Below are 13,131 nucleotides of genomic sequence, written 5' to 3' on the forward strand. Positions count from 1 at the left end.
GAAGGTTTGACACATTATGCTTGTAAAGTCCACTCACCAAGGGGAAACACGGCAAAGCATCTGGAATGTCTGGAAGAACATTCCTGAGGCAAGAAGGCCTCATAAATCCAGGCTTTGTGTATTCATGCAAGGATGAGGAAGGAAAATCAACTTTAAAGAAAGTGTATGAGCACAGCTAATCAGAAAACAGCAACATTGTTTACCAGCCACTCCCACAATGAGCTGAGTGTCACCTGGACCCCTGCTCATGTCCCTGTCCTGCTTGTGGTCTGCACGAACCCAAGAGAAGACAGCTAAGGATACCAGACAAGTACACAGGAGGACAAGGCATCTGGATCCATCATAGATAATCCAAGAGATAGAAGCATAAGCATGAGCAACTGAAGCATCATTAAAAAAAGGACAAACAACATAATGGTAAAAACAGCTCTTAAAAGAGTATAATTTCCATATTAGGTTTGTTGTTATTATATTAACCATGATTTATAATGACATCATCATATGAGCCAAAAGCTCATGTTTTCAGGATGCTTTGATGCTCCATTTCACACTCTCTTTATTGACTCTGTATTATGTCAGTTCCTGCGGCGGTGGCTCCAAAGTGAGTCAATCCCCATAGACTGCCATGTTAAAATTCTGAACTGGCAGAGTTGCTTTAAATCACAGGTGTGCTCACACAGGTAGCTGCAGCTAATATTTGTCTTTTCAACGTCACCTCCACCACTATGAGATGCTGACATGGACTCGTGCTTTTGTTGAACTTGTTTGAACGTTGCACCCCTACCACTTGTAAATGCAACGTGCTAACCAACTGTACATTTGCTGATAAATCCACCCTCTGGACTAAATTTGGTTACTTTTGGCGCTAAAAATATGATGGTAGTACACTTAACATTGAAGTTTCAAACGCAGAATCCAAAGCCAACAGCTCATGACTCAGTAGCTACTTCTGTTTTTTATATGCTGTCTATGGGATTTCCTAAATAAGGCTGTGCACATATGCCCCACCCATCTGTTGTTTAATAGTGTGTTCCAGATTAAGTCAGAAGTCAGAATTTCTGAGTTCCCAGTTGGAATTTCTTTCTGGAATGCTCCCTCAACTTTGATTACCAACTTGGAAAGTCAGAGCAACCCCAGCCAAACCCAAGTAATAATCTAAGATGTTGCCAGTGAAGGTAAACAGTACTAAAGCTGTGAAACTTTTGATCTCTTCTGCCACTGTTGTGCATTTGTGACTTGCTAAATAAGCTATGCACAGACACACTGACTCTACCCATGAATGCACTGCGGCTGAGTTTTAAGTGCAAAACAACAAGTTCGGAATATTGGGTTGGAAATAAGCATAACAGGTTCCATTTAATAATCCAAAATGTTAAAGTAAACATGTTCTTTGTGTCACAGCCAGACAAGATGTTCTTATCTATAAATAAGTGCTCATTGTCCCCTACATGTCCATCACTACACTCTGGTGTTTCCAAGGTTGCCTGGCTGGCTGTGCTGCCCTGTGCTTAAGAAGCCTGGCCTCCTCATTGATCCATCCGTAAGGCCACATCTCAGCATCACATTTTGTAAAACAAGCTATGCTCTTCTCCTTGGATGGCTTATTTAATGCACCCTAGAGGACACCAGAGCCTCTGTATGAAGTAAACTCATACACAGAACGATCACCAAGACAGGTGGAAAAAAATACCAATTACAAACAAAATTATCCCAAAAAGTGACAAAAACACAATTACATTAAAGATCCAGAATGAGCACAAAGACAGACAAAATGTGACAGTCGTTTGTTTTTGGTTTGGACTCATAGTCCTGATTTGAAGACTGAAAATATCAGAGTTAAAAGTTAAGTGTGTCATAGGTAGATTTCTGGATTGTGTGCTAGATTAAACAATCAGTTATGAAACAATCTGTAAGTCATTACATGACCTGCTGTGAGAAGGACAGGGTACAGGGATTGGAGGCTTGTTGAAGCTGCTGAGATGCTGCCACTGAGCAAAGCTCTGGATCTATGGGTAACAGAGGATGCTCGCCTTTGTCCACCATTCACTGTCGGCTTTCATTACAGCTTACCTCAAGACAGTTAGGTACACAAAGTTGCGTTTGTGTGTGTTAGCGTGTGTATTGGGATGGTGTGGTGAATGTGAGAGAGGGAGAAAGAGTATGTCAACAAAACACGCACACACAAACATTCGGTACACACACGTGATGTAAAGGGAGAGCAGCACAGAGTGCTGTGACAGGGGGACAGTATTTGTGTTGGCATGCCATTCACACTTAGGTCGCATGCATTTGTAGGCATATGTGTAAATGCTGTCACACACACCCACACAGTAAGCCTTGGCTAGTAGCCCTCTCCAGCCAGGCCCGTGGAGTGTTGTTAGCTGGGCATTCCCTCTGACAGCTGCAGCAAGGCACTCCTCCCACACACACACACACACACACACACACACAGTCAGAGGGCATTCCTTTGACGCCATTGGTTTTTGGCCTGTGGCTCTTTAAGAGCTCAGCTGCATGCCTTACACATCACAGCTCTGTTAGGATATCATGTTCCTGTTTGCAGACTCTGGCTCTCCTCTCCGTCTGGCTCCAGCTCCTCTACCACACAGAAATTCAATAAAGCACATTAACATCAACCATCATGTCATTCATACTATTTTCATTTAGGTGGAGAAAGGAAAACACAAGAGGGAAAGCCTGTTGATAGCCTCATACTGTATCTGTGTTGTGGTGATGTGTTTCCAGGGACATGAAAAGAAACCGAGTTAACTTTATGGGTCCCAGAAAAATTAGGCTTATTGTTTGACCATAAGCTTTTTCCCTGTTCAGAATCGCTCACTGTGATGAAATGCAATAAAATCAATTTATAAAAATCTACACAATAACTAAAAAGTCCACCTTAATAACATTGTAGTTTACTGGAAACATCTGTATCACATCTGTAGACTAATTACTGTCTAAACCAGTATATGGAGCACACTATTCCAGTGACTTTCTTGTTCTAAATGTAAAGAAGAAAAATCCAGATTATGCTATATAAGTCATTTTAAATTATTTTAAACAAAAAAATTATACCAGAAGTAGACGAGCTAAATGCAATAAACATGAATGTTGGTCAAATATCCTAACACTCAGACGTTAGCTTAATGCTTTTAATTTTGCTCTAATAGGCACAAACTGTAATATAACACAATTGTTTTCAAGTGCAATGGAACTGCACGGTTAGGATGAGCATATTTCCAGTCAGGTTCCTAAGCTTGAATCTCCAATGTTACACTCATCTCTGACAATTGTGATACTTATCAATGAAGTATACATCAATGAAGCATAAGGAAATCTCAGTTCAATCTGATTATCATACTGGAAAACGGATCATTGCAGATAAACGAGGAGGAACAATTTAAAAATTGGTTTCAAAATTGCCTCCAAACTGCTCTGCTGTTTGGTGTTTGATGTGATCACACATTATCAACAGACCTGCATGCTGTGCAGATTTTCAGGGGAAATAAAAATCAGTAAGGTATTTTACATGCTCCCAATCATTGTTTCTATTATAGTGGAAATGAAAATACTTTTTAGGTGATAGCTGACGATGTAGGGTCTTTACCTCACAATACTAGGTGTCTTGAGGCAACCGTAGTTGTGATTTGGCACTATATAAATAAAACTTAATTTAATTGAATTGAATTAAATTTAGTGTCATTTCAATGTAAGAATATAAGAAACAGCTTTTCTTGAGTGGAAAGCATTTAGGTTGGCTGGCCAAAGTATTTAGGTGGGTGTTAAAGGCGGTATCTCCCAGGATGTCAATTCCTAAATGCCTGTTATAAAAACAGCTCACCAAATGGTCTATGATGTTTATTTAGTCATGTCATAATGACCCACACGTGTCATGTAGGAAACCAGAGCTGATGGGTGGCACATCTGTTTTTTCCTCCTTCTTAAATTCCCTGAGCGTCACATTTACATTTAAAACTGAATTCAAAAGTAAATCCATCTGCTTTTCTCAGCTTTGAAGCATTTTGGAAGTTTCAGTGTTAGAAAGCAAGTTTGTCCTTTTATGTTTTTCATGACTTTTACAGTTGCTTCCATTTTACACTAGAAGGTTTAACTAATTCATTTTAGGACTGCTTTGGTGTGGCCATGAAACAACATTTACCTCACAGCCAGTCACCGCTGTCTTCATGATGTAGTATACAAGTAACAATAGGCTACGTTCGGCCTTGTGCATTTCCAGAGACTCACTCTCGTGTTCTCTTCTGTGTCCTTTCCTGCTTTTTGGATCTTCCTCTCCTCCACCACCACCACACCGTCTCTTCTCTGCAGTCTCTTATCTTTGATGAGGTGGATCTGTCGGATGCCAGTGTTGCAGAGTCCAGCACTAAGAATGTCAACAACAGCTTCACAGTAAGTGTTGATCGACAACACATGTGCACACACACACTCAATACACACACCTACATTTTTGGTAATGACCAGTAGGAGGCGACTCCTCTGGTTGCAAAAAGAATTCCAGCAGTAGCTAGATCTTTGAAAAAACTGTCCTCATGTCCCGTGGTTTATGATGAAAGCTACTGAGTTCACATCTTATTGAATAAGATATTCATTTTGTAAATGATGGTGCCTGTTATAGTGAAACAGGGTGATTTATCATGGGACTCACATATCACCAACCTATGAGCATGCGGCACCCCTTGTTCAAATCCATCAGTCATTCATCACATCAGGTTTCAGAACACCTAGATGAAGGCAAAGGGTTCACAACAGGACTGTGCTAAGTAAACAATATTGGCACATAGTAGTCAGTAGGGTTTGGCACTTAGTTGAGAATCTTTATCTCAGATTTAAGAAGTTTGGAAATTTTTTAATGTCAATAAATGTTTTCAAAGTTCAAAAAATGGAGCTGGCAGCAGTGACTGTTGGGAAATCTTTGGTAATAGAGAACAACTTTTAGCCAAAATATGAGAATTGCTCCTCCAAATGACGTCAAACTACGACTGTTTTTACACTGCATACCTGCCAACAAGCATTTCTCTCCTTTATTTTAAGACCATCTCTCAGGGACTTTCCATCTCCCACTGATGCAACACTGAAAAACACTGAAACATAGTGTAATAGTATCGCCAGAATCAGTTTAAACATCACGGAAAACAGTGAAAGAAAGGATGTTGCAATCCAGTCTCCATACTTCTCCAAACCCCTTTACTTTGCAAATCTCATAGTTTTGAAACGTAAATGTTGGCAAGTTAAATTGTGCTCCATGACATCACACCAGCAAGATTTTATGAAGAATTTGTAAATGGTTGTCGAAACAGGAGAAGAGCACAGATGGATGCATATGTACGGATTGTCTGAATTATTAATAAGAAGATGATTGTTTCTTAACCTAGACTAACAGTCTTTGTGTATTTAGCTGGAAAGCTAGCTATCAGGGTTAACAAAACATGGGATATGCCCTTTAAGGGAAGTTATTCACCTGACAAGCTTTACACCTGAAAAGGTCAGTCTTAGTTATAAATAGAAAACATTACCATAGATTGCTAATTAGCATTGCTCCTTGTGTTTTTGTCAAATGCCTCTCAACACGGCACATACAAACGGGTGATGTGGTTGTGAATGGACGGCTGAAAAGAACGAGAAGCTGTGAGTGTGAGTGTGTGTGAATGAGAGTATTACAAGCAGCAAGGATAAAAACAGAAAATAAAAGAGCTTGTGTCCTTTCTATAAATGTCTCTTCTCTCCTCGGTTGTTGCTATAATAAGAAACACAGAGGCGGAGGGGGTAGGCAGGAGAATGGTGCCCAGAGGAGAATACGGAGCTATTTTTAGCATCGGCTTGAAACGCTTCATTGGCTGGCTGGCAAAGCTTAAACCCCTGCCATATTCATAAATAAGATTATATGTGTGCAGTTGTGATAGGATGTGAAACGCTGCCTTATGAGCATCAGCATCCTATTAAGAAGGTGAGTGCAAGGAGGCAGAAAGAGAGGAGGAAGGAAGGAAGGAGAGAGGGGAGATAAAAATATAAAAAGGACTAAATACTGTGGAGATGTGAAGAAAGAGGGGAAAGAAGGTCCTGACAAAAAAATAAATAAAAAATGCTTTACACTTATTATTGATTGAGGATGACTGACTCAAGATGGAAAGGCAGAAGGAAATCCTGGAGTGATGTCACACCACTGCTGACTGCATCCGCACACATTCTCCCAGGGGAAAAGAGGGGGAAAAAAGGGCAGCGAGCGAGAGATTGAGGCAAGAGCGAGCGCTGAGAGGAGGAGGAAGACGGAAGGGAGCGCGAGAACGGAGAAGAAATGAAAATAGGGTGGACCACAGTAGAGGGGCAGTGAAAGAAAAACCTAAAGGTAGTTCACCTGAAGCTGTAACACTCTTGACTTGTGGTTACGTGTGTCAACCCAGACACGGTCACACACACCAACCGGGGGAGACCAGGATTCATCAGACAGGTTGTGCAAGCACGACTTAGAGAGAGAAAGAGAGAGCGGTGCTGCAGAGGACGCACTGCAGGACTTTGACTGTGCAGTCTCTGTGTCCGTCTGTCTGTCTGTGTGGTCTCTTGTTGTTTTCTGTCTGTCAGTTGGTCCCCCGAGGATGAATGATGTTGCTGACGCCTTCTGTGCAGGTTGGTGCTAATTGGTTGAAAGGCTTGAAACATAAATGATTCGCTTCATCGTGCATGTTCGTGTAGGCGCTCTGCACATGACTCCTCGGTGTGCCTAATGTGCATGGTTGTATTTTAGCTGAGCGGACCTCTTAGAAACCTACCAGCAACATAAAGAAAAATGTTATGGTCACAAAAAAACTGAGAAAAAGGAATATTTTTCACTTGCATTCTTATAAATTCTTCAGCTGTTTTTTTTACAAATTGCCTTATTTGAATGAAAAGATTAATGCACGAAGGATATAGGAGTAAAAAAGGATTTAAAAAAATCAAGAATGCATCCATCTGTGTATTTTTATGAGTGGTTATGCTCTAACACAGAGTTGTACAAGTGTATATGTTGGAATACACTTGTGTGTGTATATGTTTAGGTCTTTGTGGTGAATATGTGCTTGTGTGAATGTATAATGAGGCTGTCGTTGTCGCGCAGACAGGGAGCACCTTGAAGTCCACGTGAGGAAAGGCTCAACCCAACCCGAACCCACAAACTCGTTCCATCCTCTGCAGGAACAGCCGCCTCTCACGCTGACTTACTCGTGCTTATTTGCTCGGCTCTCTTTTTAATGTTTCCTTTGAATCCATACGAGGAATCTTTAGGAAATTCACTTTAGCTTAATTTTGGGTGTTTGCAGAATGTGAATTTAATCAGTTTATGCATTGGTCTGTGCGTGTGTTGTAGGGAGTGAGCAGCCTGATTTTCTACTGCGTTGTGTATGAAAGTGTCTTGTGTTCCAGATTATTGGGTCATTGTTGCTGATTACCTCTCTACCAAATGAAAATAGCTTACTAGAATCAGTTTCCTGGTGCAGAGTGGATGGTAGAAGCTGAACGATCTTGCCCTATAAGGCTGTAACTGCAGTAAAATGCAATTGTGTTGGAAGCTAAAGTTCATACCTAGAGAAATCATTTGCAGAACATTATAGACTTCTTATATTTTGTATTATTTACTCTCATGTATACGCTGTTACAATGATGGATGCTTATACTAAACTTGGCCAAAGTTTCAAATAATGAGGTCTGTGTATGTACAAGTCATATTTATGAGCCAGTAGCTCCGAGTTCTTTAAACACTTCATTTAGGAAATGTTTTCTACTCCTGGCCATAGAGAGAGGATATCAGAAGTAGCAGCCTCTTGGGCTGAAAAAGAGACCAACACCAAGATTTTAAAAACTGCAGTTTATGGAGTGGTTGAGGCTGGCTACAAAAAGCAAGTCAGTCCCCACAGACTTCCATGTTAAAATGTTAACATTAGAGTATTAACAAGCTTGTTACAGCCTGGTACAGGAAACGCCCCATTTCCTATCCCAAAATATAATTATCTGCTATGAGGTATAGGCTGGATGCTCATATTAAAGATGCAGACACAATTGAAAATGCACATATTGAAAATGCAGACACAATTTTAAACAATGAGGTTGGTGTATGTGTTTTGCAATATTTTGTTTAACAGGAATAACCAGTCAAAGTAAGTAGAGATGAGAGTACCATGTTTTAGGCAGAAAATGAACAAAGCCCATTATAAGATAAATGAGGATTATTTTAAACAGTGAATCATCCAGGTTCCCTTTATAGAGCCACTTCTTTTTGTCACATGATGACCAGTTAGTCAGTCAGAGGGATGCCAGGAACCATTTTTGGAAACAGCCATTCCCGTTCCCCCTGGCAACAAATCTTATCACTATCTGAAAGACACAGATACACACACAAATACACATACACACACATGGATATAGTACCAGCAGATAGAAGATGATCTAAGACCAAAGAGATCAATTTTCCCATGTGCATGTGAGTGCACACTCCAGAGCACAAATGGACACCCATACTCATGCTATTTTTTTCAGCTCCTGGGGGGTAATGAAGATGTATAGTGCTTAAAAGCATACAATATACTGTTGATTGAGCTTCCAAGACAAAAGTTATAGAGTCAGAGTTGCAGTGGGGAGAGAGAAGAGAGAAGAGATTTTCTCTTGTTGAACATGCAGAATAATTTATAAATGGACGATTGATTCAGTTAAACATGCACTGCAAACAAACAAGCAAGCATGGGAATACACACCAAATGCTTTCAGTAATTTGGGTGTTTTCTCCACTTAAGAGGAGAGGAAGAATCCTAATGTCATTAACTTTATTACTGGGTGAGGGCAAGGAGAGGACAATATTCAACATACACAAAAACACATTAATGCAGATAAGCATGTTTGACAGAGCTGGTACGATTTTTCATCATGGCTTCATTTTTCAGAACATGTTGTTCAGTTCTCAGCAACCCCCCCTCCAAAAAAAACAGATATTGACTCAAGGTCCTGAGACAGATTGATTACATGAGTGATTAAGCTGACTGATGAGGAAATGAGAGTCAGGGAGCTTTTACTCCACACTTTTATTAATTAGGACTGCAGCTTTCAGTTATTTTTTTTTTTTTTTTGCTTTACCAATTGTTGAATCTATAAAATGTTTATAAGTTGTATCTTTTAAAGTGTTTTAGATGGAACATGCTAACCTTAATAAAATTCCATCCATCCATTCTATTCCACTTATCCAGTTCAGGTGTTCCTCCCTTAATAAAAACAATAAAGAAAATAACCTGATTTTAACATCTTTGAATGAACTTTGTTTCCATAGCTTTTACATAATTTGTGAATTGCTAGAATTTATTCTGTTAAAATAAACATCTGCTAGTGTTCCAGTCAACTTGGCAACACATAACTTTGTTAACTTGACAATAACCACATTCAGTGTGAAAAATATTATGCTTCAGTTGAGCATTTAGCAGAACTGTTGGGCAGTGTTCTCGCCAGAAGGATTCCCACAGAAGAACATCTGTTAGAGCTAAAAGCTATATACAGAAATAAGGCTTATTAGGAAACAGAAGGTAAAGGCTATGAACTATCAGAGTTGGGTTAAAATGCACATTTCTGAATAATTTTTTAAAATAAACAAAAAAAACTCCCCACACAAAATAACATGCAGCAGCAAGTCATATTTTACTATTTACAAAAAAGGCGCTATTAAATGCAGTTCATGTCTAAGTTTGTCTGTTTTCAAATTTGTTTGTTGATGAAAGACCTAGAACTTGGGTTATTGTGAATACTACTACCATTAAATTTAGAATTTCAGGATCATGTTTTCATTCCAGACTGATTGATAGCAGGGGTATTAGAGTGCAGACTTAAAGAGCCTGGCATGGAAACATTCAGAGCTAATACAAATTCATCATAAGTCTTCCATAGGCACCACTTAAAATTGATTGTAAGCCATCTCAAGCAATACAAAGTAATTCTTTTTTTTTTTTTTTTTTTTTTACTTTTATTGCCAAAAGTAACAAGGCAATTCACAGCAACAACATAACCTGAGACCAAATTTGCAGTATATAATAGTGAGGATTATTCAAAAACTTAATTTCAAAGGAAAAACATACATACACATATACATATACATACATACCAATACTTACATTCCTTAGCACAGATGTAACAGTGTTAAGGCCTGAGTGTCCTGTCAAGATATTTTATAATTGGAGCCCATTTTTCTCGAAGGTTGGCACTTTTAGTTGTAGTTGAGCTGTTATCCGTTCCATTGTATAGACATGTGACATCATCCAAGTTCCATGAAATCGTTTTCTAACCCGATTGGTTCTCTTCTAATATTGTCCCAATTCTTATGCTTTGTAATTTAGTCCCTTAACTGGAAATATCTATAGTGGTCCCTGGGGATAAAGCATATTTGGCCCTTAGATGGGCAAAACTTTTAAGAGTATTCTTTTCAAACAGCTGATTGACTGTAATCAATCCTTTCTCCGCCTACCTCTCAAAACTCCAATCTGACAATGATGGAAGAAACTCGACATTTCCATTTATGGGAACAGCTCGAGACATGGTCAAATTCCCTTTTAGCATTTTTAACACTTGGTTCCAAATATTTACAGTGTGCTTGACCCATGGGTTAGTTATTTTAATTTTTTTCTGTGATTTTGGATTGAGAAATGGGAGACTCCGAAGGGAGATACCTGGTAAGGAATACTCTTCCATAGATACCCACTGCATTTCTGAATCATGAATAATCCAGGCAGCCATTGATTTTAATTGAGCTGCCCAGTAGTACATTCTGTAGTTAATACAAAGTAATTTTGTTTATCTTTTATTTAATTTATGTTATGATACAAGGTTCATGGAAACTCTGTGTTTTACACTTTGTTTCACTTGAGATTCATGCAATTTTAACATTTTTTTTCTGTGTCAGCATACTTGTGTTCAGGAGCGATTCTAGAATCAGAGCTTTGGGGGTGCTGAGCACCCAGAGAGCTGCCCAGCCAGGCAAGATAAACTTTACTCGTCACGATGAGACTTCTTCCCTGGCTCTGTCAGTCCCTGCATCCTTAAATATCTCCAGTTGTCCTGAATTCCCTCTGACTGTCTACTTGGTGCATTTAAACCCCTGTTCCTCCCTGTCCTCATTGTCTGTTGTCTTCATCAGTCATCATAATTTTACCATCTCTGTGCAAGTCGGCAAATTTCTTTATTAAATCATAAGATTCTTAAATTCATCAAGTCTCTCTGTGCCTGGGTCCTCGGCACAAAACATGACATCACTTTTTTGAAAAGTCTGTAACAAAACCATCAAATCTGATCAAGGTTATGTAAATGCTGTTAAAGACTACTACTGCCAAAGAACAATGGATTGGAATTTAAAAAAAAAAAATCCTAACCTTAATTACTGCGGGAGAATAATGAACGATGCTCATAGTGAGTAAAAAGTAGACTGAGTGCATTTTTTGGACAGAGATTCACTTTTAATGTGTATGTATAATATAATACAGATACATAAAAAATACACTCCAAAAATAGAAGAGTCCTTGAAATGTACAAAATACTATTAAAAAATTAGAAAAATGGAGACACCTTGGCCTTTGGTACGAAGTATACAATGTATGAAAAGATGTTTACTGCAGATACTACTATGGCTCTGCAGTTTTTTTCTTTTCTTTTAACCTATGTCGCCTCACCTTGAGGTTGGCAAATCTGTCTATCACATTTTGGTGTTCAAGTCTCTCAAGCATCTCTTTCTCAACTGACATCACAGCCAGGTGCTGGAGTCTGCTTTGACCCATGGTTCTTCTCAGCCAGGTATGGAGCTGACTTAAGACACTAAATGACCTCTCACAGCTACAGCTGCTAACTGGGTTTGTTAGGGCAACCTGAATTACAGTTTTCACTGTGGGGAAGATCTGATTATCCAGAAGATTGTACAATGTTAACATATCTGGGATGGCACCAGCCTCACTCTTGAGCTTCAAAAAGTTTTTGGCAACCGTGACTTCCTCTGACTGAAGTTCGCTATGGTAATGCAGTGCCAGGGCTGACAACCCAGTTTGTTTTGCAAATTCTGTATAGCAGCTTTAATATGGGACAACATAACTTCCAGATTGTATGAGTAAAATTAGTTGGGGGTTTTTTTCTTTGCCGGTTTAACAGTTTCTGTTTTGCCTGTTAGTATTCCCTGTCTGTTTTCTTACCTGGTTCTTGCTGAACTTGTACTTTCTCCTCATGTTCCCCTCTTTCCTCTCTCCCTCTTTGGACTGACAATCATACACAAATAGTTTGTATTCAATTAGATTAAAAAAAAACTATTAAGATCACTAATAAAAAAGTCCTCTCTCAGTGTAATTTCAACCAAAAGGCAAATAACCAAACCACATGTACATCTAATAAAAGATATGAATATTGAAACACTGATCTAACATTATCCTTTATTGACGGATCATTTAATTTTACACTTTTACCTGAATGTGGCTCCGTCTTTTGAAAAAAACTTCCTCATATCCATTATGAACCTGGCTGTCTATACTTTTGTTGTTAAAATGTTCCATCTCAATTAAGTAATGTATGCTTTTTGTATTTTTAGTAGTGTGTCCCACAAACAGCAAATATTGTCAAAAAAAGTAAGAAATCTTTGGGGGTGCTTTGATTCATTCCCAAAAATGGGCTAAAATCGCCCCTGCTTGTGTCCCATTAGAAAACTAAAACAACTGAAAGTGAAACTTATGAACCTCTTGAGACAAAGAGCAAGCTTTAACACAGTGAGTCACTGAAGACTGGTGTTATTGAACCTGTAATGCAACAGAAATGAAGTATAACAAATGCTACTTCCATTTTAGTAACAGTATTGCTAGGTGGCCTTTTCTGTGGGTATTCCAAAGTTGACAGCCTTTTGGAAATGGTGGTGGGGTGTTCACATTCAATCTGATTGCAATAGTTGGACCTCCTATGTGGAAGGGATTCTGTGAAGACAAGAATTTGCACTGGTAAATGCATACACTGATCAGGCATTGCATTATAACCACCTGTCTGTTGTGGTGTGTATAATATTGTGTTGGTCCATTCCTGACTTGTTGAGGCATGGACTCCACTGAAAGTGTGCTATAGTATCTGCACTGAGATTATAGCAACATA

The 13,131-nt window shown here is 39.0% G+C and overlaps 1 protein-coding gene across 7 annotated transcripts in view; it reads left to right on the forward strand.

Moving 5' to 3' along the window:
• The window catches only part of dgkh (diacylglycerol kinase, eta), an 80,224-nt gene that overhangs the window by 20,986 nt on the left and 46,107 nt on the right, over positions 1 to 13,131 (forward strand). For 6 of the 7 annotated variants that reach the window (XM_086268006.1, XM_086268013.1, XM_086268008.1 and 3 more), the window contains one exon: positions 4,327 to 4,407. In XM_086268006.1, the coding sequence (XP_086124132.1) occupies positions 4,327 to 4,407 (81 nt within the window). Of the gene's footprint in view, positions 1 to 4,326; positions 4,408 to 5,792; positions 6,362 to 13,131 lie in introns of those variants that run through there. The other variant, XM_086268011.1, reaches the window with a different exon arrangement.

This window comes from Aulonocara sp. 'chitande type north' Nkhata Bay, linkage group LG16 (assembly GCF_057382095.1).
Source record: "Aulonocara sp. 'chitande type north' Nkhata Bay isolate Kocher_YH1m ecotype deep benthic linkage group LG16, A_spYH_male_GT1.1, whole genome shotgun sequence".
In the NCBI taxonomy this organism is placed as follows: domain Eukaryota; kingdom Metazoa; phylum Chordata; class Actinopteri; order Cichliformes; family Cichlidae; genus Aulonocara; species Aulonocara sp. 'chitande type north' Nkhata Bay.